Below are 25,737 nucleotides of genomic sequence, written 5' to 3'. Positions count from 1 at the left end.
GGGCGGGGCTTTATTGGCGTTTCCACGGGAAGAGGGGGCGAGCAGACGCAGGGCTGGACAGTGTGGATAGTAAGGGCTCTGGGCTGTCGGTGTTCCCTGCGGTCTGGTCCCTGCCCTGGTGATTAGGGCGGGGACAGTGGCCGGAGTGTGAGAGCCCGCAGAGGAGATGTGGCCTCTGATCCGCCGGTGTAATAGGAACAAGCCGTTGTTTGTCTCCGGGAATTAGCCAGCCCTGCGCAGTGGTCATCGTTCCCTGCCAGCGAGGCCCCCGAGACATCAGACCTTCATAGGATACAGAAAACAAAAACCTGGTTGAATACACACACCGTATTCTGTGGATATGCCAAGTGTTTCTTGGTTTTGGTTTTTCCTTGTTAATGCTCCTGCCTTTTGTGGCGGCTCAGCCCCAAGGCTGGGTGTGTCCTGTGCTTCTCCTGAACCAGCAGACCTTCTCTACCTGCCTTAGATCCTGGGCTCGCTCATTTGTGTTGACAGCCCTTCCCTGGAGCGCAGTGCTGTCCCCAGCGCACCCCTCTCCGCTGGCCTGCTCCCTCCAGGGCGTGTGGATCTGAGGTTCCCGTGTTGTTACCCGTCTCCCATGACATTGCACCTGAGGGTCACAGCAGCTGCCTGGAGAACTTGGCCCATCGGTGTTCACTCTGGTTGACAGTTTTCTGATCCTGTTGTTTCCTCTGCATTTATTTAGCTTGTGGTTCTTTAAAAACGAAGAATATTTAGTCCTCAGCTCTTGGGTTATCCTCAGTGGATGCTTGATTCTTTTCATTTCTTTATCAAGTTTCAGGACTAGAACCCTCTGAAGGGGTGAGCCGTGCGGTTGCCTCCTGCTTCCTCGTGACTCAGCGCATCCCCTCTGAGCACGGTCCTGCCTCACAGATGCGGCGTTTTCCAGAAGCCCTAGTTTCTTTCATTGGGAAATGGTTTTTCCAGCCTGTAATCTGGGTGGTCACTGGTCCTGGGACTTTACAGGAGCCAGACATGGAAGATATGTTTTAGAAAAAGAAAAATTCATGAATGAATTCTGAGTTCATATTGATATTTCCAATTCACTTAACTTCACTCCTGTGATTCTTAAATTTGTGTCCCTTTTCCTTTGATGCTGGAAACCCTAATGACAGTAATAGAATTTTTTTGTTTCATCCTTTTATATACAGTTGATTCAAAATAGCATTACCAATATTATTCCCCACAATAAGACCATTGAATAGAATCTAAGATTTCTTTAGTGGTTTCTCTCGTTACCTTGCCCTTGAAGTACATCCCACTAGATATCCAGTCAAATACGTGTTTTCCTGTCACTTGTGAAACCCACTTGTGAATTGTGCTACCAACGTGGTCACAGTTATTTCATTTTGGTTTTATTTTTAGGCACTGCTGCTCTAAATTTAATTTTTCTTTTTTAAGTACGTCAAATATTTGCACGGCTCTGTCCCACAGTGCAGACCCTGAGGCAAGATACGCGGAGAGAGGGCTGACTCACCCCCACCATCGCCCCCAGCCCTGTGCAGTTAGGCATCTGTGCCCTGTTTGGGGTTGCTCCTCCACTGTTCCTTTTGGATACCAGGAACAGATGTGTACATGTGACTATTTATTATTGGAGAGTCTGCCTCAGTGGGGCCCGTTGATGTCTCTTGGGCGTGGCTGAGGCTGGAGAGACTTCCGGTCCTGAGTTAATGCGGCTGGTCTCTGCCGTAGGACAGAAGTCTGTGCGTTCTTGGGTTCCAGCTCTGTTGCTCCTGTGTGGTCCCTCCCCGTGGGCAGGAAGCCCTCGGAGCACAGGGTCCTCATCTCTTCCCTTCGCTTATGTCCGTGGTCCTTGTTGCAGTGGGTGGAGCATGTGGGACTCAGTAAAAGGAACTGAAGGAATGATCTATGGAAATGGAAGTTGAAATGACTATGTGTCCTACTTTCCAGCGATAGCCGTGGTTTATATCTTGGTGCATTTCTTTTCAGCTTTTTGTGGACGCAGCAGCTTAAACGCTGAGACAGCCTCCTAGAAGGAACATTTTCTAAAATCTCTTATTTGGTTTTCCCACTGATGGCCCAGCGCCGTGCAAGGTTAACACCACTTGGCCATGTGGTTTTGCATGCTGTCACCTGGGGATCAGGTGCAGTCACTGGGTCATTTCAAGCTCTCTCTCTGCACCTCCCCTCCCGCAGGGGTGCCACCAAGTCTTGGGAGCTCCCCAGCCTTCCCAGAAGCCAGCTGCAGTGTGGGGTGCACATGATGGCCTCTGACCTCTCTGGACCCCGCTGTTTCAGAGCCGGCCTCGGAGGGGTTTGGGCCTCGTCCGGTTCTGAAGTTGCAGTGGCTCTTCCTGAGATCCCACTGAATTCTCTGCTTCTTCCTGGGTCCAGGGCTGGGCGGGCAGGGTCACAGAGCCCTTGAGTGTGGGAGTCTCTGCTGTCCTCTCGGGCAGGGCCAGCCAGGTCCAGAGTTGACCAGCGGGCCTGCAGACCATACCTGGGAAGCAAAGGAGACCCTCCTGCCTGGATCCCCCGGCAGCCCCTGTGCTGCTCTGAGGGGGCTCTGTCCATCATGTCCTGTCACTCCTGTCCCTTCCAAGCAAGCCCCGCCGGCCCTCCTCCTCCGTTTTCTTTCTTTGCTTTGGCTGCGAAGCAGCTGTTCAGGTGTCACAAACGCTCCCTGCGGGGGAACTCCAGGCGCTGGCTTTCAGTATTTACAGGGAAGATGTTGTTATCTAAAACACCAAAAGCAATGGAAAACATCGTTTTTTTGGTCTCTTAAGCTTGTTAACAAAAGTCAGGAGAGTTGAGATTAAAAAGCAAGGGGACGGGTGAGCATTTCACTTCCCCAGTCTGTTCTGAGCCCGGGAGGGACTGTCTCAGGATGGTCGCCGGCGACACATGTGTCGCTGGCGGGCTGTAATTGTGCCCCTGTGTGTGTTGGCGGGCCCAGCGGAGGGTGGCTGCTTTTCAGGAAGCTCTCCGCAGAATGCGGTGGGCCTCATCTAGCTGTGAGCCTGCGGCCTGGATGTCACTTGCTAGATGCCCCGTCCTGACGTGGAGAGCAGCCCTGCCGGGCGTAGGGGTCACTCCTGAGGCTCGCCAGGGTCACCACTTGCATTCATCACAGTTTGCAACAACAGGGTTCACCAGCGCCTCCTGTCCTGAGGGGTCGGCCAGCGGAGACCCCACCCAGCCCCACAGAGACTCCCTTTTCTGTGGCGGCCACTCTTGAGTCTCTGTGTCAGATATGACAGTCGGGCTCATAGGGTGGCTGTTTGGGGGGCAGCCCCACCCACGGCCTCTGATTTCCCTTGAAATCTGATGGGACAACTGCCACTTACGACCTGCCCGTAGGATTTATGGTCCATTCTCACACACACACACACACACACACAAGCGCGCGCACACCTGCCCGCTCAGTGACCTTGTACCGAGCACCTTCCAGTCCCAGGGTCAGAAGGCTGGGGCTGTGGGGCCTGGAGGTGGCTGGGAACTCTGCAGAGACAAGCTGGGGGATGCAGGGATGTCCGCAGTCACCTGCACTCAGCGTCCCACGGAGATGCTGATGGGTGGGGACACCTGTCATCCTCGAGGTCCCCAGAATCAGGGCTTGGTGACCTTAGAAATCTTCTGCAAGAATGCTGCCTACGTGGGGTAGGTGCTTGTGCGGACTCCTCAGAGGGAGGGGTCTGGATCACCAGGTGGACAGCTCGGAGGGGGCTGGATGAGTCAGGAATCATGAGCTTTCCACCGAGGGTCTCTGCGCCTGGGGAGGGTCGCGCCCCTGGCAGTGGACCCTCATCTCATCCTGGGCGCTCGGCTCAAGTGAAGGCAGCCCGACTGTGAAGACGGGACGCGGATGTATGGGGGGAGCTGCCCCTTGCTGGCCTGCACGGTGTGTCCTGGCAGTGACGGTGGGGACAGGTGAGAACGGACACTCTAGAGGTGCCAGAAGAGAGCCCGGGCTGCCTGCTAGCCTGGAGAAGCGTGGCTGGCTGTCTCCCAGGGGCTCTGCAGTGTGGACGTCTGCACCAGGCCCTGGGCTCCCAGACTCTGTCTCGGGACAAGTCAGCCCCAGCACAGCCTGCCCATGGGACGCTGGGAAACAAACCCCTTCTGCAGACCAGGAGGCTGGTGTCTTAATGGTTAAGTGGCTGCCCCTGGTCTCTTGAAGGATGAATGGCTGGACCCTGGACCTCCCTGAGGCCAGCTCCCTGTCCACAGGGGGCGCTTGTGGGGCTTAGCATGGGGAAGACCCGGTCACTGGGTTTCCCCAGAGACCACCCGACAGGTGGAAGTGACTGCTCTTCTCTTCCCCTTTGACCGACTGTCCCTACATTGAGGGAGGCCCAGGGCTGGGGGGAGCTGGGCACCCAGCCATTCAGTGGCCTGGGCCATCTCTCAGGAGAGCAGCAGGGTCGCTGGCCCTTGTTCCTCCCCGACTCTCTGCACCAGTGGACAGCGTCCTGCAGAAGAAGTGCGGGCCGTGTGTGAACCCGTGGGTGGTGAGGGCTGAGAATTCTCATCCCAGGGCGCTGTGTGAATTCACAGCATTGGAGAAAACCTGCAGGAGGTGGCTCATTTGTAAGAAACCAAAGAGCAGAATTAAATACAAGCTGTAGAATGTGTTCTCAGAGTAGGGCCGGCAGAGCTCTGGGCTTTACAGGACCATCCGGGGGGCTGTCCATCCCGGGGGCTGGGAGGTCCGTCTCATCCACGGACAGGCTGCGTGAGGCTGATCTCCTTCACAGACGTGAACAAGCTCAGGAAACATGATGTCGTGAATGGTAGAACAAAGAATCCAGCTGTCTCCTGTCAAGACAGATACTGGAGACTTGCAAAAGTGAGAACGATGCCTTGCTTCTCATTTGTTTCTGTTTGGGGAAATGTCATAATTTTTCAAACAGTGTTACTTATGTTAATATATAACGCATTTGCTATTGTTACTTTAAATGCTTTAATACATTTTAAAAAACCTCTCAGTTGTAGCTTCTCGTGTGGTAATAGCCATAGCTGTAACCTGCTTACATGAAAACTTTTTGTGAGGTCCTCAGTTATTTAGGGGGGGTTTGAAGGGGTGTTGAAAACAAAATGTTCTAAAACTGCCGTTTTGATGCTGTCCTTGAAATAAAACTGGCAGTCACCGTCATAATCATAGCTGACCCCAATGGACTGGTGCAGGACAGGTGGCAGTAAGCGTCTGACGTGTCTCTCTGTCCTCAACACGAGGGCGAGGTGGGCACTGGCATTCTCACCTTTGTGTAAGTGCGAGAGTAGACCTTCTGCAGTGTCGGATGACTCTCCAAGGTGTTCCCCGTGGGTGGTGAGGTCTGGGCTCAGGCCCCGGCTGGTGGTTCTCTGGGGAGAGCTGCTCACATGGGCTGTGGACCTTGACTCTGGGTTAAGCCACGGGCACTCAGATGTGTGTGGCCTGCCCTTCCCGGGCTGGCGAAGGAATCTAGCATGTTCCAGTAGGGTCAATCACATGGAGATCCAAGGACGGGGACTGTATTAGCCCCTCTTGGGAGAGGGGGCCCCTCCTTGGGGAGAGGACCTGGCTCCCAGGCATGGGGTGACCTCCCCTCCTTGAAGGGCCTGTGGGGTTGGCCTGGTGATCTGAAGGGCAGGGGAGGCGGACCCCCGCGTGGGAAGAGGCTGAGTGCGGGTAGCGGGGATGGCGTGGGGCTCCCCAAGGCGACCCTAATCACAGCCATATAGGGGCCACCTGCCCTCTCGAGGTACCCTGACTGTGGGAGAGCCTCCTGGGCCCTGGTCTAGGTCGGGCCTTGAGCTCAACGGTCAGCACACCTGGTGGTGGCAGAGGCGCAGGTGCTCGGGCAGCCCCAGCTGCGTCACTAACACGCCCTTTGCCCTCTCGCCCGAAGGAGAACCACTGCCGTCGCATCAAGATCCTGGGAGACTGCTACTACTGCGTGTCCGGCCTCACTCAGCCCAAGACTGACCACGCCCACTGCTGCGTGGAGATGGGCCTGGACATGATCGACACCATCACGTGAGTGCCCTGCCGTGCAGGCCTGCCTTGTCCTGGCCAGTGTGTCGAGGGTCTTCTCCCTGGCCAAGAAGTGAGGAGTGATCTTTTTTCCACTTGGTAGAAAGTTCATTTCTATGGGGAAAACAGTTGAAAGATTTTCCATGCTCCGTGTAAAAGACTGAGTGAAGAATGCAGCCTGAATGTGGAGTCCCAGGGCTCTTAACCCCCGCCCAGTGGAGTGGCAGTGCCCGAGGCCCCCTGGGCTCCTGCTTGGGGGAATCTGGCCCCCATCTGCCCGCAGCACCCAAATCAGATCCTCCTCTCAAACTGTGGACCTCATTAAGGTGTGCAATGTGCTCTTAAAAAAACACCGCATGTTAATTGCTGTTGGTGTGATTTTTAATAATAACTTAAAGTCATATATATATTCCTGGTTTTGGCCAGATGGCACCTGCCTGTGGGAGGCATGGAGATAGAGTGGGAAGAGCCTTACGTGCCCAGCAAGTGTGGTGACTGGCTTCGTCTTGCCCCCGCAGAGCTGTGACCCTGGCTCTCAGTTTCCCCATCTGAAAAATGGGAGTGATGGCTTCATGACATCCAGGGCTCTGAGCGAGGTTGGATTGGCAGAGACCAGGGCAGTGGGACCAACCTCATGGTCACGTCCAGGCCCTGCGTCCTGGTGGTCAGGGGCTAGTCCTTGACCTTGAAGGTTCTGGGGAGGTTTCACCAGGACTCCTGGTGGTGTCATGCTGCTTGGACCTGGGTCTTTGACCGTAAGTTCTGCGGCCCCTCCCCAGGGTACCCAGGCCTGATCCTGCCCCCCCAGCCAATGGGTGTGCTGCCCATGTGAGATTTGTGCCTCTACCCTTTCCTGCACCCCAGTGCCAGCTTCCCTCTGTCAGGCCTTGAATATTAGGTCAGACCCAAGGAAACTGCTCCTCTGCAACCAAGTCTGGTACAAGAACGCTTCCTAGAGTTCAGGCCATCAGTCCCCAGATGCGGCTGTTCCTGAGTGGGCTGGGGGCTTCCTGCCCGAGGAAGCAGACAGGCCCCCTGGGTTCCTGGTTCCACATCCTTGAGGTGATGCTTTGGTTTCCTCGCATCCCTGATTTTCTCTGCTGTGACATGCAGAAACCGTGTTTGCATCTCTGAGCTGTTGTGGGAATTAAATGGGATCCCAGGTTAAATGGGCTGGCACGGAAGATGCTGGGTCCCCAGCCACTGCGGTCATCAATTCATTAACCCCCAGAAAAGGGAGCCAGCTGAGCTGCTGCTGTCCCTCCCTTGGGCTCCAAAGCATCAGGATTCTGTGCACTTATAGGAATGGGGTTTGTCCACTCCACGGGGAGCACCTTGCCCATCACAGGCATTAGCATATCACGAATCAGACCTCCAAACATGCAGGGTACCGTTTTGCTAAATACTTCATCCAGACGTGGCTTTGCTTGTGGTCTGGGTATTTTTGGTTCACTGTATTGAGTTAAGTAGAAGTAAATGACATGTGCTGTTCCTTCCCTGACCCGTCTTTGAGCTGGTAAGGCCAGCTTGCCTGTGCTCAGGTCATGGGTAGACCCGATGTGCCCAGGCTGGAGCAGCCCAAGGCTGGAGGTCGAATGAGAAGAGATGGCCGAGTGACAAAAGTCATTTCTGATTGTTCTGGAGGCCTGGTACCCCCCGTCCTTCAATTTTCTCAGTTCTTGGCAAATGCTCTTCAGTGAGACAGGTTTTTTGTTTTTTTCTGTTTTTCTTTTCTTTTTCTTTTTCATACAATTTTTTCTTAACTCATTGTGGTGGCTTCTCTTGTTGTGGAGCACGGACTCTACGCACACGGGCTTCAGTAGTTGTGGCTTGCGGGCTCAGTAGTTGTGGCGCACGGGCTTAGTTGCTCCGCGGCATGTGGGATCTTCCCGGACCAGGGCTCGAACCTGTGTCCCCTGCATTGGCAGGCGGATTCTCAACCACTGCGCCACCAGGGAAGCCCGACAATTTTTAAATTGTAGTATAGTTGATTTACAATGTTACGTTAGTTTCAGGTGTACAGCAAAGCGATTCAGTCACACATATATATGTACTGCTATTCTTTTTCAGACTTTTTCCCCTTACAGGTTATTACAAGATACTGAGTATGGTTCCCCATGCTGTACAGTAGTAGGTCCTTGTTGGTTATCTAGAGTGAGACAGTTCTTGAGGCAGGATTTATCTACAAGTAACTGTCCAGCTCACTGCATGTCTGCTGTTCCCCCAATTGAGAGCCTGTTCGAAGGGATGACAGATGGGGCGAATTGGTGGAGTCTCCTGGCCTGCACAGGTTGGGTGGAGGCTGGCAAAGGCCCTGCACACTGGGGACAGGAAGGCCTCCTTGAGGAAGGTTGGACGTGGGTCGCAGCACTCCCCCTGCCCTTTGCCCTTCCACGACTGCAGAAGTAGAAATGCTTAAAATGCACAAAAACGTCTTCTGCAGGTTTACTTCTTTACATTTCCCAAACTCATTTCTTTTTGTGAATTAAAAAAATTTTTTTTTTAAACCTTAGTTTTCTTGTTTCAGTACCTTTAACTGGCGATTGGCAAATGAATGAAAAAAGAGTTAAAATTGAAAAAAAAACACATTCAAAGTGTATACAACTAAATAGGTAGTAAAGATATGTGAACAGTCAGGCTTCCACAAAACCTTTATTTTTATTTATTTTTTATTTATTTATTTATTTTTTGCGGGCCCCTCACTGCTGTGGCCTCTCCCGTCACGGAGCACAGGCTCCGGACGTGCAGGCTCAGCGGCCATGGCTCACGGGCCCAGCCGCTCCACGGCATGTGGGATCTTCCCAGACCGGGGCACGAACCCGCGTCCCCTGCATCGGCAGGTGGACTCTCAACCACTGCGCCGCCAGGGAAGCCCCACAAAACCTTTATTGTAAATTCGTGGCACGCAGACTTCTGAGGTTATCAAAGCTGAACTCCAGGATGCCCGGGACCCTGTGTAGATGTATCTGGTTCTACGGTCCAGCCTGGCCCCCTGAATACGGAGGACGGTGAGGCTGGGCTCGAGGGCCAGCTGGGAAGGCAGCGTCTCGGCACGCCTCTGGGGCCCGCGTGTGCCATGGTTTTGGGGGACAGGCCCTCGGTGGGTGACGCGAGCAGTTGCAGGCAGAACTGCTCCTGGTTAGAAGACAGGCTGGGATGGGGGGGAGGTTTGAGTGGAGGCCGCTCGGGGCGGGGGGGGCGTGGCAGGGGCTCCTGGCTGGCAGGAAGCCCTGCCAGGCTGTGGGTGAACGGTGTGCAAGTGGAAGTCAGGGCAGGGCAGGCGGGCTGGGTCCAGTGAACCTCACGCATGCTGTGCCATTGCTGACAAATGGGGTTACCCCGCCCCCCAGGTCCTGTCCCTTCCTGGTCGCAGCCTGCAGTTTTTGATCTGAGGACAGGACGTTGGCATTGAGGTAGCCGAGTGTGCACGAGCCAGGCTGGGGAGGTGGAGCTCCGGGGACCCAGCCCGAGGTGCACCCCGGGTGTAAGTGTTCGCTTCTTTAATGCTCCTATTCCTGTTATGATAAATAAATCGTGGATCATTAGTAAGGGCGTCAGTAACCTGCTAGGAAGAGATCATGGGATAGTTTCAGAGTCCCTGGGGATGCTAGTTTCAGAGTCTCTGGGGAAGGCCCAGCCTTCCCGCGGGGTGGCCCAGCTCTGTCCTCTCTTCTGCTGTACAGAACAGGCTCCTTTGCTGTCAGAGGCACGTGAGCCAGGGCTTCGGGACTTTCCTTCTCTGTCGACCTCCTTGCGATGTTGTGGACCTAAGTTGTGTCCCGGTGGCATTCATTTTGTTCCAGATGAAGATTCCCAGTCTCTTTATTTCATCATCGTTTGAAGCCCCTCGTCTTTCTTTAGTCTTTTAGATTAAGGGTTTTTTTCTTGGAGGGCAGCGAGCTGGCGGTGGTCAGCAGCTGTGTGGGCGAGGGGAACTGAAATCTCATTCCACACCGTTTACTCACGAGGGTCCAGGACCGGTGTTACACCAGGCCCTGGGAAGCTAGTGGCCAGGACCCCTTGTGGATGGGCCTCGGGTCAGCAGGCGGCAGGCCAGTCCAGGCACAGAGGACTTCCAGGTACCGAGCGTGGAGGCAGGCCCACGCGCAGTGACCACCAGGTGGGATGGGGCTAGTCAGGACACTGTGGACGCAGGTGGGCTGTGGAAGCTAAGCCAGGGCAGGAGGTGTCAGCTACCGCCTTCCTTCTCCCTTGGGCTGACACCAAACCCAAGGGGCCAGTGGCGGGCGCTGTGGCCGGAATGCATCTGTCCAGCGGCTAAGCCCTGTTACGGCTTGCAGCCGTCGCGGGTGGGGTAGGTGGGAAGTCCCAGCCGCCTGGGACAAGACACAGGTGAGGAATGGCCTGGGGCAGCCCCTCCCAGGATGCTTGCAGCCCACTCTCTGGGAGGGCCCTAGGATGTCCGCCAAGCCTGTGGTCAGTAGAGTCAGCCCGGCCATGTGGCCATGTGGACGCAGTAGTCTCCGATGGAGCCTGACCCAGCGGAAGCAGAGCGACAAGGGTCTGGGCAGGGACGGGGGTGGGTTTGCTGTGGTGAAGGATCTGGGAGGGCTTCCTGGATGCAGCATCCGGGCTGGGCCTATGTTATGTTTGAACAGGGTGGGATGCACATGAATCAGCCCCGAGACTTGGGGCAGGACTGAGATTTTGCTCACAGGCTCGGGGCACCTGCTGTATTGTGGGGGCAGGTCTAGATGTGGTTGGACTACAGGGCACCTGCTGTTGGGAGGGGACGGAGGGTGGGTAGTCCATGTCGGGCTGCCCGAGGGTGGTGGCAGCGTGGCCCTGTGTGCCTTTGGTCTCCCAGTCTGCCTTCCCTCTCACAGCCGATGTCCTAATCATGGGGCCGCTGTGTCCCCGAGCCTCAGCTCCACCTTCCTGCCCTTCTTGCTACAGAACGTCTCCTCCGGCCGGAGAGCCCCATCCAACACACGTGCCGGTCGGGGCCACCTTTGGACCCGCCCAGGGTGGGGAGGGCTGTGGGCGCCGTGGCTGACCCCCTCCCCGCCCTCACGGCTTCCTTGCAATTCTATCCCTTGGAGCACACCAGCCAGGCTCGACATTGCTTCCTCAGCAACATGCTTCAGACTTTTTTAAGATTAAATAATCTCTTGCTGTTGGGGAGAAGTGGAAAATCCAGCAAAGTGGCATCAGAGGGCCTCCCCGTGGCCGCGGTGCGTCCCCTGCGCTCTGGCTGTGCGATCACAGGCCCTTTACGTACTTCCTGCATCTCACTTCACCGTGGGCCTCGTGGGGCTGGAGAAACCATGCAGGGCGTCCTCGTTCCTTTAAAAGGAACTTTTAAAACCACCTCCTGTTTCTTCTGACGCGTGCTTCCAGTGACACTGCCCCCCACGTCCGAGGGTGGTCTCTCCTGGGGCCCTCAGGGCTTCATGCCAGCCCTTTCCTCAGCGGGGCTGGAGCCCAGAGACACGAGCGCCTGGGGCAGTGGAGCGCGCGTGCACTGGCCCTGCAGTCTGATCTCAGCGTCCGCGTGTTTCGTCTTGTTTTCTCCCTTGAGTTGACTGATGCAGTTTCCAACCCACAAGGTCCCCCTGTTGTTTGGGGCAGGTTTGTGAAGCCTCGCGCCTCCCCACAGGCTGGGTCTGCAGCCCACCCTCTCAGGGAACTCAGGGTCAAACCTTGACCGTTCCCAGGGCTCCTGGGACCCTGTCCGATGTTCCCCGGGGCTCTCACGCTGGCCCCTGGCTAGCAAGCAGGCACGAACACCCCTGATCAGGTCAGTGGTACCCAGAACAGGATCGGGGTCCTGGATCAGGGTCCTGGGCTCATTTCTCTTCTGCTGCTGCTCTGGGTGGGGGGGGGGGATAGGGGAGGTGGGATGCCTTGTGAGATGGCCAGTGGCCAAGGGAGCAGGGGGGAGCCAGCTTGGAGTGACCCCTGCCCACCAGGGCCCACAGCTCGGGGGTCAGGCTGACTAGGTCAGGAGACCTGCCCCCCACATGCTCCCGCTGCCCTGTGCTCCTGGCCCTGAGGGAGCAGACCACGGGGCCCCAGCCCCACGCCCTGCCTGTGTTTGCTGCAGGTCCGTGGCCGAGGCCACTGAGGTGGACCTGAACATGCGTGTGGGGCTGCACACCGGCAGGGTCCTCTGCGGGGTCCTGGGCCTGCGCAAGTGGCAGTACGACGTGTGGTCCAACGACGTGACCCTGGCGAACGTCATGGAAGCCGCCGGCCTGCCTGGGTAAATCGGGAACCCTGAGGGTAGGGGCGGGGGATTCTAATTCAACCTTCTGCCTGGGGATCTGGGAATGCCCGGCTGTCCCAGCCCCACCCCCAAGGCCCCAAAGAGAGTGGGCAAGCCGACCCTGGAGGAGGAGACTGAACGCTGCCCCTGTGGTCTGCCTGGCTCGGAGCTGTCCTGCGTGCTGAATGTTGCTTCTCTTTTTGCTTTCTTTCTCAGACTTAAAGTGGAAAGTGTTCTGCCTTTAGAGCCCCACTAGGGAAGTTACAGATTTTCTTCTAGAGTGAGGAGGGTGCATTTCTCACTGGTCTGTGCACTCCTAATGCTTTCTAATTACAGTCGCCTCCTTTGGTCTCCTTTTCTTCAAACCATTCCCCAGAGCCGAGGCATCATGTACGGTGAAAACATTAACCCGAGAACTGAATGGGAGCTCCCCGCCCTCCACGAACGGTGGGCAGCAGGGGGACGATGTGACTGAAGAAGAGGGGGCTCTGAGGCACACTCCCATGGTCCCACCCTCCCGATTTCCGCCTCTTAGAGGGCTTGGCAGGCCGTGCTCGCAGCTGCTGCAGGGCCCAGCTGCGGTTCCCCGGGGCTAGAGCTGAGCGTTAGACCCTGCACACGCATGTCTGCTTCTGTCTTACGAACCTCAGGGCAAAGCTCTGTGCCCTCCGCTCTGCGGGGCCTCAGGGCCCCTCTGGCCCTGGCTGCCTGTCCCCAGCTGTCCTGTTCTCACCCTAGAGACCTGGCGTCCTCTGGGCCGCATCTTCCCCCCTCCCTCCTGGCCTGACTTTTTGGGGGAGGTGGTGGAAACAGGTGACACCTTTCCTTGTGCCAAGGCCCTGAGCTCGGCCGAGGGACCAGTGAGTGACATCCAAGGCCACTCGCTCTGGAGAGCAGCTTTGAAATTGCAGGAAAGGAGGGCTTACGGGGCTCCAGGAAGCAGCAAGCCTGGAGGTTAGAATGCAACGAGCCTGAATCCATGCTAAGCCTGCCATGGGAGTGGCCACGGCATTTCTAAGCGAGCTCAAAAATTGTGGCATTGTCATCTGTGACCCGGGCTGCCTCTGAGCGTCCGCCTGGGGGGACCCTCTTGGCCACCGACCCCTCCTTCCTCCAGGGCCTCGTCCTTCCAGCACCCCTCCACTCCTCCTGTTCTCCACCCTTCAGAGCAGGGTCTCGGTGGGGGGGGACACCTTCTCACTGTGCCTGCCCCTCGCCCTCTGGGCGCCAGAGTGAGTCCCAGCAGCAGCCCGCCTGCAGCCCCGCTGTCCTGCACAAAGTCCAGCCCCTTGGCCGGCCAGGTGGTGCCAGGAGCCGCCCACCTCCCTCCTCCCCTGCCCACTGAGGCCTTTCAGCGTTCTGCCTGCCGCGCGGACAAGCACACGGACTTCCCACCGCCAGGGACCCCGCTCCGCAGCCCCTTCACCTGGCCAGGGCATCTTTCAAGTTCCGGCTGACCGGTAGCTTCCCTCCTTCCACTCTACCTACCAGTCCCATGGTGGGGGGAATGCATCCTGCCTGCCCTGCTCTCTGCTTTGCTTCTTTCTTCCCTCCTCCCCTCCACTCCCCCTTTCGGAGACACCCCCTCAGGAGCACAGTGTTTACAGAGCACCTGGCTTTTCCAGGATGGGGGAGGGTGGTGTCGACAGCAAAGACAGAGCCCTCAGCCCCAGTGGTGTTCACGTTCTTGGGGGGCCACAGGGGGGATGCAGAGAGGGGAGCACGACACGGGGCTGGGAGGAGGTGCCTTTATCACCTGTCAGCCTGGATCTCCTGGGCACTGAGGTCCGTTCGGAGCTGGGCGGGGGTCTGGGGAGCTCACAGGCTCTTGTGGGCACTGAGACCCTGGCACTGCGCACGGAGCGCCAGGAGGAGGTGCAAGGAGGAGGGAAGATGATGAAGGTCCGAGCCTGAGAGCTCTTGAGAGGAGGGGAGAGCGAGACAGGAAGAGGGGCAGGGGAGGGTGGGGTGGTGAGAGGGAGTGCGGGCAGCCGGGAGGAGGGCCGGGGAGGAGGGAGAGCCGTCAGCTGTGTTCAGTGCTACAAAATGAGGACTGGACACCAGATCAGGTGTGTGCAGCCAGTGGTGGCCTCAGCAGAGGGTTCAGGGCACACGAGGGCCAAAGCGCGAGTGCCTGGCTGCCAGGGAGACAGAGCATTGCGACTCCCTGTAGGGCAGGGGGCAGAGCGGACGGAAGCTGGCCTGGGAGGGGTTGCTGGAAAGCTGCTCTGTGAGTGGGGACCAGGGGCTGCTGAGCCACCCTCCCCAGTGCCTCTAGGGGCCTGGCGCACGTGGTGTGTGCACCCCTCGGGGTCCTGCCTTGCCCTTGCAGCGGGGGTGGGGTGGGTGGGGGGACGTGTGTGATGAGGCTTTTCCAGTAACCTTCCGAGACTCCCAGGCCCCTGGAGATGGTGTCCGTCCTGGAGCTTCTCAGGGTTTCCTCACTCTGCCTCTCTTTAGGTTTGCTCTCTCTTGCACTATTCTTAATGTGATTCCTTCATTCTTTTAAAAAATTTTATTTCATTGAAGTATAGTTGATTCCAATGTTGTGTTAATTTCTACGCACAGCGAAGTGATTCAGTTCTCACACACACACACACACACACAGACACACACACACACACACACATCATACATTCTTTTTCATATTCTTTTCCATTATGGTTTATCACAGGATATTGAATATAGTTCCCTGTTCTGTGCAGTAAGACCCTGTTGTTGATCCATTCTCTATATAATAGTTTGCATCTGCTAATCCCAAACTCCCAGCCCATCCCTTCCCCTTCCCCCTTGGTCCTTCTTTTGCTTTCTTCATCCACCCACCTATCCACTCATCCATCCTCCATACTTCCTCCATCCACCCATCCATCTTCCATCCATCCATTCTGCAAGCACTTGTCTTCTATTCATTCGGTATTCGGGGAGTGTGGCTGGACAGACAGACAGATGGACGGGTGGACAGATGGGAGAAAATGAATCACTGCTGTGTCTTTACCCCAGCATCTCATGCTGGGACCCCTGGGACTTGATTCATGGACTCCTTCCCAAGGCCATACACCCTGAGTGGTTGCCTTGGAGAGGCCAAGGCCAGGGAGGGATGGGGCACCTGTCTGCTTCTTGCATGGAGATGGCCTCCAGCTTCTTGGTGGCAGGAGACCACACAGCCCTCTCTGCTGCCCTGAAGCACACACGGCTCCTGGTCAGCCCCAAACTGAAGTGCTGGATGCATGTTCCAGGCTGCGTGGAAGCAAGTGAAATTGGGTCCTGAGCAAATGGTCTACCCGCGCCCCCCACCCCAGGGGCCCTCAGGTAGGAACCATGATTGGGGTCACCTGCGTACCCCACCCAGCTCCAGGGTATGGTGGAGCCCCCTCCGCCCCAGGTCCCACATCTCCCCACCCCTATTGTCTTGGACAAGACAGTCTCATCAATAACTGGGCTCTGGTGCTGCGGGCTTTACGGATGGCAGACACTGGGCGTCCCCACCCTCCGTCTCCAGGGCAGGCGAGCTAGCGTGGCTGTCTTCACTCCCACCACCTGTTGGGTGAGGGATCGCCCCGTGAGTGGTGGGCAGCACTTGGAAGTGAGGTGGCCCTCTCCCCTTTAGTGGCCTTGCTGCTCAGGACCAGTCAGGCCTCCAGTTTCTCCCCAGTCCAGGCTGAGAGCCTGGGTGCTGTCCATTCCCACCATGTGCTTTTAGGGCAAACTGCACCCGAGACCCCTCCTCTTTTCCGGAGCCTGAGATGCTCTGTGCTGAGAGGGGTCGCTGATGTTTCTGTCTCCCTATTGGCCCCTCAGCTCAGTGACAGGACTGTGCTGTCCCTGTCTGTGGTGGAAGGAAGGGAGGAAGGAAAGGAGGGAGGGGGACCAGTGAATGAATGAGTGGACGTGCGTGCATTTCTGGAGACCGTTGATGGCGTTTGCAGTTCAGGGCCAGGCTGATGGGGTGACAGTGTCCCAGGTGACCTCAGGGCCAGCAATGGGGGGATGCTCACTCCTGCCTCAGTGCCCTGCATGTGTCTCCCCCTCCCCGACCGAGGAATTCAGGAGACTGTTTGGGGACGTGAGGGCTCAGGTCTTTGCAGGGAGTGTTTTGCATTCTGGGGAGTTTTGTGTTTCTCCCTAAGCCCGAGTGCTCGGGCCTTGCTAAGGGCCGGAAGCTCAGGCCACGTGTCTAGGTTACGTGGGGACTGGGTTTTGCTCAGGTTATGCTAACTGAGGATTTCTCCTTCTCTCACCAGAAAACTCACTGGGGTGGGCGTGAATGCCGCGCACACGGCTCTGTTCCCACCCGCCCACTTTGTGTGGGGACAGTGTGGGCCTGATGTCGGGCTGGGGTCCTCCCGCCCTGGGGGTTTGGCTTCTCCCCTCACCTTGCCCCCCTCTCCTTCCCTCATCGTCCTTTCTGTGTCCTCTGACACTTGCTTCCTTTGTCCCCTTCAGTTCCTCTTGTGTCCCTCTGGCTCCTTATCCCCTCTGCCTGCAGCCCTCCCTGTTCTTGGCCCTCCTTTGCACACTTCCCCCTCTCTCCTGGGGTCCCTCCCCTGCCCCATCCCACCTGTCAGTCTTCCTGTGCATATGCCCCAGGGAATCTGAGTGTTCCTTCCAGAGCTTGCCTGTGAGGGGGGACACCTCTGCCAGGACCCCTCAGAGCATCGCCCGGATGCCGCCCAGACCAGCTGCGGCCCCGCAGGGGAGGCTCCGTCCAAATCTCCGCCTCCTTTTCCGTAGGAAGGTTCACATCACAAAGACCACCCTGGCGTGCCTAAATGGTGACTATGAGGTGGAGCCGGGCCATGGACACGAGAGGAACAGTTTTCTGAAAACTCACAACATCGAGACCTTTTTCATCGTGCCCTCCCATCGGCGAAAGGTGGGCTCCAGAAGGGGTCCTGTGCGGAGCCTTCTTAAGGACTCATGGCTCCCCAGATCGCTGCTTCTCAGGCCTTGAGCTCTGTGCACATGGGAGCGTGTCCCCGCTGACCTTGTGTCCTGGGCCTGGCCTGTTGCCCGTGAGGGGAGGGCCGCGGGGGAGGGGAGGGGATGGAGCTTGGAGTCAAGGCCCTGGGGTCCTCGGGGGCTGGGCCATCCTGAGTCCTACCACACCTCCCTGGGCCTTCACTGCCTCTCCTGCAAATCAGGTTTGAGAACCCTCTGCAGGAGGTCAGGGATGGGGTGCGCTATGGATCGAGGGGTGCTGTGCACACAGGAAGGCTTGTGACCATCCTGTGTGAGCGCTGAAGGTCACTCTGCCCTGGGAAAGTGATCTGGACACGATTGAGGGTGGCCGAGCCACTTCCGGGGCTCAGGTGAGGGGCGCAGAACTCAGGTGAGGGACGCAGGACTCAAGGCGAGGGGTGTAGGACTCAGGTGAGGGGCACAGGACTCAGGTAAGGGGTGCAGGACTCAGGTGAGGGGCACAGGGCTCAGGTGAGGGGCGCAGGACTCAGGTGGCCACAGTACTTTTTCAGAATACAAGCAGGTCAGGGAGAGCTTCGGGTTTCGCTGTCCTGGTGCATCCATGGGCCAGTGCTCTCCAGGCCAGGATGCGGTGGCACCCGTGTGATGTGGGAGCTGTGGATGGGTGTGGCACTGGCCAGGGGAGAGAAATGGGGCTCAGGGCAGGACAGGCAGGGCAGGGTGAGCTGACTTCTGGAGAAGGGGAGTGAGTGTGTGAGAGAAGGGCAGGTGTGAGAGGTTTGGGTGACCAGCTCGGGTCAACCTGGGAACATAGGAGCGGAGGGCAGGGCGCCAAGGAGGAAGGCCTGCGAGCCGCTGCCGGGATGCAGGAGGTTGTGAGTCAGAGGAGGGAGCCTTGGTGCCATGAGTGGATGCCGCCCCGCTCGTCATACAGAATTAAACAACAGCGTCAGCCGTGGCTGCGGTTTGAGGGTGAGAAGGATGGCGAGGTCTGTACAATGAGCAGCCCCTTGGGAGAAGTTTGGGTTGAGGAGGAGAGAGAAAAAGGTGAAAGGCAGAAGGGCAGGTCTGCAGGACGGACCCAGGGGCCAGTGGGTCACACTCATCCGCACGGTGCTGCCCCAGCTGGGTGATGTCCATGCATCTGCCCCAGGATTCGGGCATCGCTCTCGTTTCAGAGGCATTGGACGTAGTTGAGACCTGCGTGTTTTGGGACTGGGTTGCTGGTTCTGTTCCCTGCTGGGTCTGGTGAGCAGTAGGTCCTCAGCAAGTGGCCTGTGATCTCCCTGCCCCGTTAAGTTCGTGCTCCCCGCCCAAGAGGTAGGACGTGTGTGTCGGCTCACAGCGTTTCTCTCTGCCGCACGTCCACACAGATATTTCCAGGGCTGATTCTCTCAGATATAAAACCGGCCAAGAGGATGAAGTTCAAGACCGTGTGCTACCTGCTGGTACAGCTCATGCACTGCCGGAAGATGTTCAAGGCTGAGATCCCTTTCTCCAATGTCATGACCTGCGAGGATGACGACAAGGTAGGCGGGCCCCACCCCCGTGTGCCGGCCCCGCAGGGAGTCCCTGTTTGTCTGTCCTCCCAGTGCAGTCCTGCTGCGGTCGGGCTCCATTAGCCCTCGCCCTTCACCTTGCACAGTCTTGTAAATGCTGTTCAGAGCTGGGCTGCTTTTGCTTTCCTGCAAAACACTTTTCATTATGTTGTGGGTTTTTTTTTGCAACTTGGCATTCCATGGATTTATCGGTAAATTCAAGCCACAGTCCCCCAGCCGTTGTTTAAATCTGTCCTCAGGATATCTGTACGTGTCAGATATTGTATCGCTGGTTCCGGAGCCCCCGACCTCCTCTGTCTGGACCCCGAGAGCCTCAACGTGGTGTCACCCCAGCCTTGCCCTTCACCTCCATGGAGAGCATCTCTGGCCATCCCCTCCCTCCCTCTCTGGCTCTCATATCAGAGGCCGCTCCTTCCTGGGTTAAGTCCCCTCTAGTTCATGGTGCATGGCCTCCGGCACCTGACGGAGGTTCCTTTTGTGGGTGTTCCTGCAGGTGACCTGGGTGCAGGATTTTCCGTCTTTCTTCTTGGGTTGGTCAGTCACCTTCGTCTTTAGTCTGCTGGGATGGGGCGAGGCCTGGGGTGAAAGCCTGGAGCTGAGCGGAGGCAGCATTGTGGCTGGCGGGGGGATCCTTAGTGTCTGCTTCAACCACACACGCATACTGTCTGTAACCCGGGGCCAGAGACCCTGATCCCTTCCCCCACCAGGGAAGAGCCCGGTCCTCTGGGGCAGGAGGGCCGCGTCCCGGCAGCCTGGGGTGAAGCCTGTGCTCCGCCACTTTGTCAGCAGCTTTGAGCGTCCTCCGCGCGTCCTCTTGTCACTGGCCCTCCAGCCCCCGCACCGCCGGCTGTGCTCCTGAATATTCTGACTTTCGCTATCACCTGTGTTCTTGGGTCTGCACATCCGTGACTGATTGCCTGTTTCCTGAGATTGCATTGCCGCTTCTGCACTCTCATTTTCTCCTCCGTGTGGGTTTTATGCCTTTAAAAGGAATTCCCTCACCACAGTTTTAGTGGCTTTTCAGGAGGAAGCAAAAGCCCGCTGACTCTCGCTCGTGGTGCCTTATTCTAGAGGGATTTTTTTGTGATTTTGATGATGAGCTCCTGTTTGGGAAAACTTTATCTGGAGATGCCTAAGAGCTCTGTTGCTGGTGAATTCCCTCAAGAAGATGGGCCTTTCCTCTACTGGCCTTGCAGGAGGCTAAATGCCTGGCTTGTGGTTTTTAGATGTCCCAGGTGGTACACAGCTAGGTCTAAGACAGGCCGGCTGTCTTAGACCGACCCCCCTGCGTGGTCTCTCCTGGTTGGTGTTTGCTGACGGAGCCTCTCAGGGTCTGGGGTTCAGCCACAGGGCTTTGACCTCACTGCCCATCTTGCTTGGGCCCCTGGATTTCTGTGAGCCCCATGAAAGCTTGATGGCACCATTCCCTGGCCTGCATTCCCACTGTCCTGACGTTTCTGGCCTCTGGTCATTTTCCTTACTTTCTTGCCAGCTCAGTTGTACATTTCAAAGTATGTATGAGTTAATATATTTATCCAGAGTTTGTAACAGGAGAACTCTCAGGCTTTCTTGTTAGCCAGATTGCCAGGGTAGAAACCCTGATTTAATCTCTGTCTTCTTCCTGCAGTACACCCGGCCCCCACCCCCTTGATTCAACTTGACCCCGCCCCCCCCAGGGATGGGACTGGGGGAGGGTTATGAGGTGCACAATTTAAATATGCGTCCAAAACTCAGTATCAGGATGTGCTTCCCTGGTGGCGCAGTGGTTAAGAATCTACCTGCCAATGCAGGGGACACGGGTTCGAGCCCTGGTCCAGGAAGATCCCACATGCTGCGGAGCACCTAAGCCCATGTGCCACAACTACTGAGCCTGTGCTTTAGAGCCCGTGAGCCACAACTACTGAGCCCACGTGCCACAACTTCTGAAGCCTGTGCGCCTAGAGCCCGTGCTCCACAACTAGAGGAGCCACCGCAATGAGAAGCCCGTGCACCGCAGCGAAGACCCAACACAGCCAAAAATAAATGAATTTATAAAACAAAAAAAACCCCTCAGTATCAGGATAAGTAATAATGCAGTATTTTAAAAAATCAAATGGAATCCAAAAGAATCCACAATGAATGAAAAATCAACTTTTAGTTGAAGCCTGGGCAGTGCAGAGCCATCATCCTGGAGCCCGAGGCAAGGGCTGGTGTCCCCAGGACTCCTCAGGGGGGTTGGGGTGCGGAGAGGGGAGGGAATGCGTCATTCCTGCTTGATTGCCCAGGGTGGTGGAGTTAATAAGGCTTTTCCTGGGCAGAGCCTGTTGACCTGTGAAAGGAGCCTGTGACTCCTGGATTCAGACTGTGTCTGATGAGCCCGCACAGCTAACATCAGCCTCTCCTTCGCTGGGGCCGGTGGCTCCTTGGTGTTCGCACTCGGACCACAGAGCGCCAGTAACACCCCCGCCCCAGCCATGGCTCCTTAGGTTGGGGAAGAATCGCACACTTGGGCTCAACGCCCAGGACAGGAGCTGTGCAGCTCCTCCCGTCCCTCCCATCCCAGGGGTTGGGGGAGGCAGACCTGCTGTGTGCAGGGCCCCTTCCCTCCCTCCTTTTCTTTCTTTCTTTTTTTTTTTTTTTTTTGAGGTACGCGGGCCTCTCACCGCCGTGGCCCCTTCCATTGCGGAGCACAGGCTCCGGACGCGCAGGCTCAGCGGCCGTGGCTCACGGGCCCAGCCGCTCCGCGGCATGTGGGATCCTCCCAGACCAGGGCACGAACCCGTGTCCCCTGCATCGGCAGGCGGACTCTCAACCACTGCGCCACCAGGGAAGCCCCTTCCTTCCTTTACTTCCAGCGTCAGGAGTCACGGTTGGATTCCTGGATTCCTCGTCCCCCGAGCCTCTCACCTCCCCAGCTTTGCAGCCCTCCCGCCTCCCTTGGGAGCATGAGTGGTGGTGTCCTGGGTTTTGTCCTTGGCGCCCTGTCCCCACAGTCTCCCACGGGTCTCCCCTGTGTGCTCAGGGTCCCCAGGCCTCCTCTCCGACACACCCAACATCTCTGGTGCTTGGGACACCTCCGCCGCCGCCTGGCTGGCTCCGACGGAGGAGACCGCAGCCCAGGCCTGCGCTCTGCTCTCAGGCGCGCCCTCTGTACCCAGCCCGCTTCTCTCTCTGTCACACCACCTCCTCCAGACTCTGACCCCTCGTCCGCAGGGCGCCCGATTCCGGCCTCGATGGGCCCAGGCAGCTCCCCTGCTGGGGAGACAGAGAGCACAGCCCCCATGGGCAGGTGCCACAGGCTGGGAGCCGAGCTGGGAGCCCGGGCCTCTGCTGCCCTGCTCTGTGCCCTTTCATTGCCACCTGCCCCCTGCGATTAGTGGAAACGAGGATGGGGAGGGTAGAGGGCTGGCACCGTGGGGGGGCATCAGAGGGTGAAGACAGGGCAGGTGGCCTGAGGGGGTGTCCATGGTGGTCCTGGAACCATGGGGTGGAGAGGCTGTGCACGGGCGGGGCCGGCCACCAGTGGGGACATTTGGGGAGGATGACATGAGTGCCCCGGCCGGTGACCCCCGAGCAGAGCAGCCCCTGCCCTGCAGCTGTTCTCCCTGGCGGGTCTCAGATCCTGCATCTGCTTTAGGATGAGGTCTGCCTCATCGTTCCTGTTCCTGTCTTCCGTTTACTTTATCCGCACCTTGAACCTGATCTAGGGGGTCTTGGAGATGGAGCTGGGGAAGCCGGCGGGATCAGGGCAGTGGGTTCCACCGTCACCTGTGCCTTTGTGCCGAGTTTGTGAGACATTGTGTCCCAGGTTCTGGGGGGTGACTCAGATGTATGTGGTCAGCCTCAGACCACAGCGCACCTGGGGTTCCCGTGTTCCTGGCCTCTCCCGGGTCAGCGGTGTGGGAGCCCAGGGTGAATCGGCCGCTAGGTGGCGATACCGTGCACGCATCTCCGGGCAGGGACCTGGGCTTCGGGGTTCGGTGTCAGGGCTCCAGCACAGCTTTAGGGTACTTCACGTCCAAGGTACTTCTCTCCAGTAAATCCCACCCCCGCATGCTGACGCTTGTCTGTTTCTTCCTTCAGTATTCCTTTCTGATTATAAAAGTAATTTATTGTGGAAAATATAGAAAAATACAAAAATGCACAAAGAAGATGAAAAGCATTCATCTACAATCCAATCACCCTCAACCAACCTATCGCCAACACTTTCGTCCTTCTAGCTTCTTAGATGTGTGTATATTTATAAAATTGATGGGATGATATACAATCAGTTTGCTGCTTGTTACTTTTTTTTCACTTGCCAGTGTATCATAAGGGTTTCTTTATATTACTGACTATTCCTCAAAAATAGTATTCTCTAATCATTTTGTAGATTTCCAGCCTAGGGAGAGACCGTTTACTTACTCAACTTCCACTCAACTTCCATTGATATTTAGGTCATTTCTGCTTTTATTGTTTTTTTTGGGTTTTTTTTTTTTAAGCAAAGTAAATGATTCACAGCATTTTTTTGCTCACGAAAGTGCACTTACATCTCTGATCATTTTGTAAAATGGATTTCTCTGAGTTGAGTATCTGCGAGAGTGGGTGTGTAGCTGGTTAGAGATTGTAGCACCAGTGTTACCTGTAGCAGCAGGTGGGAGACAAGCCTCCCCCTCCCTGACCAGCGTGGGGAGACGCTCTCTATGGAGTCCCCTAATACTGCCAGTAGATTTGCCCCTTCCAGAATGTACACCAGGAGCCTTCCAGTTCTCTCTCCCCTTTTAAAAAATACTGCCTCTCTCCTTCTCTTCAGATTTAAAATAACCTAAGCCTATTTATTTTAAAATACAAAAGTAACATGTACCCGTGATACAGAAAGTCCAATCCCCCGAACTGTTTACCATTTTGTGTTTTTTCTTCCCCCCCAGAAAAACCTGGCTGTGTGCTAGAAGGTTAATGCCGATAAGACTTGACCTATTTAACTGTCCCAACACCCTGTCTTTTCACTCAGTGACAGACCTTGGAGATCCTGGAGGCTCATACCAGGGGCCCTCCACCTGCAGACAGACTTGTTTCCCGGTGCCTTGCTGACGCGTGGGAACATGATTTCCAGATTTCTTCTCTTGGCCATTGGTGCTGAGAACATCCTTAAATTAAAAAAAACTTTTTATACATCTTAGTGAACTTTACAAGGACAGCCTGCGGTAACTTCTTTGTAGTGAAATCGCTGCGTTAAATGGTGCATGTATTTTAATTTGTGATCGCTGTTGCCAAATTGCTCTCTCCATGTTTTCCGCACTCACTCTTGTGACAGCTTCCCCAGCACGGCCTCAGCACAGTTTAAGCATTGTTCATGGCTTCATGCCACGTCTCCCTTCCTGATCTGTTTCAAGGTCTGCAGAGGGCCTTTCCTACCCTGTTTCCCAGCTTTTTGTTTTAAAGATGGCTCGGAGTATTTTAGAAACATAGTTTCCACCATTTCTGCTTGAATTTGATGAAGATCAAATTCTAGCTTATGTTTGGTCCATACTTATTGAAACTGATTGTAATAACTTTTTTACTTCCCTTGGGTTTCCTTGATATACAGTGGTATCAATTTTAAATAGTGATAAATTTTGTTTCCTTTTTTACATCCTTTATTCAATGATAGTGATGAATGGCATTCTTTTTTTTATTCTGGCTTTAATTAGTTAAAACAAATAGAGTTTTCTTATTAATTGTGATGCTTTTGGTAAGAACTAGTAATGGGTGTCCAATGATCTCAAGAAAGTAGCCCTGTGAGTGAGTGTTTGCACTTTTTAAAATGAGAAGTAGATATTGAATTTTAGCAAATAGTGTTCGGTATCTATTGAGATGATCATTCTGGTGGCTTTTCTTCTCTGACTCTTACAGGGTAAATGGTATTGCAGGCTCCTCCAAGGTTTCTTTAACGTCTAGTAGCTTTTTACTTGCTTTCTGTCCCCACCGAATCAGGATGCCCCAGGTATAACCACTGCAAGGAACAGCGGTTGGCTCCCCTCTCTGTCACCACAGTGATGTGTGTGCCACTCTTTTGTCACTGGCTTTTACTTGTCGCAAGAGGACACTCTGACCCCGAGGTGACAGGCTGACCAGAGGTGGATCTGTATGTCCATCAGCCCCAGACAGACCAGACCAGAGCACATTCGCCATTGGCCTCTTACCTCCTGAGCTGAAGGTCACTTACCGTGGTCGAGACCCAGGCCAGGTCTGCCCACCTGGGAACAACCTGTACTGGCATCTGGAAAGCTGCTGGACAGAGCAGAGGCACTTGCTGGGCTGGATCTGGGCATGGTGTTCTCGCTGCTTAGGCCTCAGGAAAGACTTCACGCCTCAGGACGGTTTCCAGGGGCTCGTAGGATTTCTCGTCTGAGATCACCCGACTGAGCCATCCCTCACGGCCCCGCTCGAGAGCTCTGTGCTTTCAGCTGCTGCCTCCCCTCCTGGCCGGTTTTGGTTCAGCCCTTATGCTGGTCCTTGTCTGGCAAAACTCCAGTGGGTTCCAGTAAGAGGTTCTGCTCTTCCTTGCTCCCCAACAGCCCATGTCCTTGAAGTGGATTAAACCCCGAGCTGTCAGCCATGACAATCCAGCCAACACACCATTACCGTTGTCCCCCGGGGAGCCGGGGGGCATCGTGTAGATCCTAACACGTTCATAGTTGAAGGTAAGGTGGCAACTTTACAGCCCACTTCACAGTTTAGATGAAACGGACAAATGCCTGGTAAAACTCAAAAGGGCAAAAAGACCCAGGCAGAAGCGGAAATGTGAATACTCCTTTGTCTGTTAGGAACTCAAGTCTTACTAAATTGTTTCCCAGGAGGAAACTCCCAGCCCGTACAGCTCTGACGGTGGGTCCTCCCGGTCATTGAAGGAGTTCTAGTGCCCCCTCATATACGGACTCTTGCAGAGAAGAGGAAGGAGAGGACTTTGCAGCTACTTCAAGGAGACGGTGGATACCCCCTGATGAGGTCGCCCCTCGGGAGGCGTGAGCCTGGCCCCTGCCCCTGCTCTGGGAGAGGTTCAAACAAGGAATTCTTTGTGGAAAAGGGTGGAG

At 56.0% G+C, this 25,737-nt stretch overlaps 1 protein-coding gene across 1 annotated transcript in view; it reads left to right on the top strand.

Moving 5' to 3' along the window:
- ADCY1 (adenylate cyclase 1) overlaps positions 1 to 25,737 on the top strand; it is a 114,333-nt gene that overhangs the window by 51,328 nt on the left and 37,268 nt on the right. The window contains exons 5-8 of the mRNA XM_065883787.1: positions 5,874 to 6,001; positions 12,066 to 12,224; positions 16,959 to 17,100; positions 18,521 to 18,676. Coding sequence (XP_065739859.1) covers positions 5,874 to 6,001; positions 12,066 to 12,224; positions 16,959 to 17,100; positions 18,521 to 18,676 — 585 coding nt within the window. The remainder of the gene's footprint in view (positions 1 to 5,873; positions 6,002 to 12,065; positions 12,225 to 16,958; positions 17,101 to 18,520; positions 18,677 to 25,737) is intronic.

Source organism: Phocoena phocoena, chromosome 9, assembly GCF_963924675.1.
Source record: "Phocoena phocoena chromosome 9, mPhoPho1.1, whole genome shotgun sequence".
Lineage (NCBI taxonomy): Eukaryota > Metazoa > Chordata > Mammalia > Artiodactyla > Phocoenidae > Phocoena > Phocoena phocoena.
Note: the sequence above shows the minus strand (reverse complement) of the source record. Positions and strands in the feature narration are given on the sequence as shown.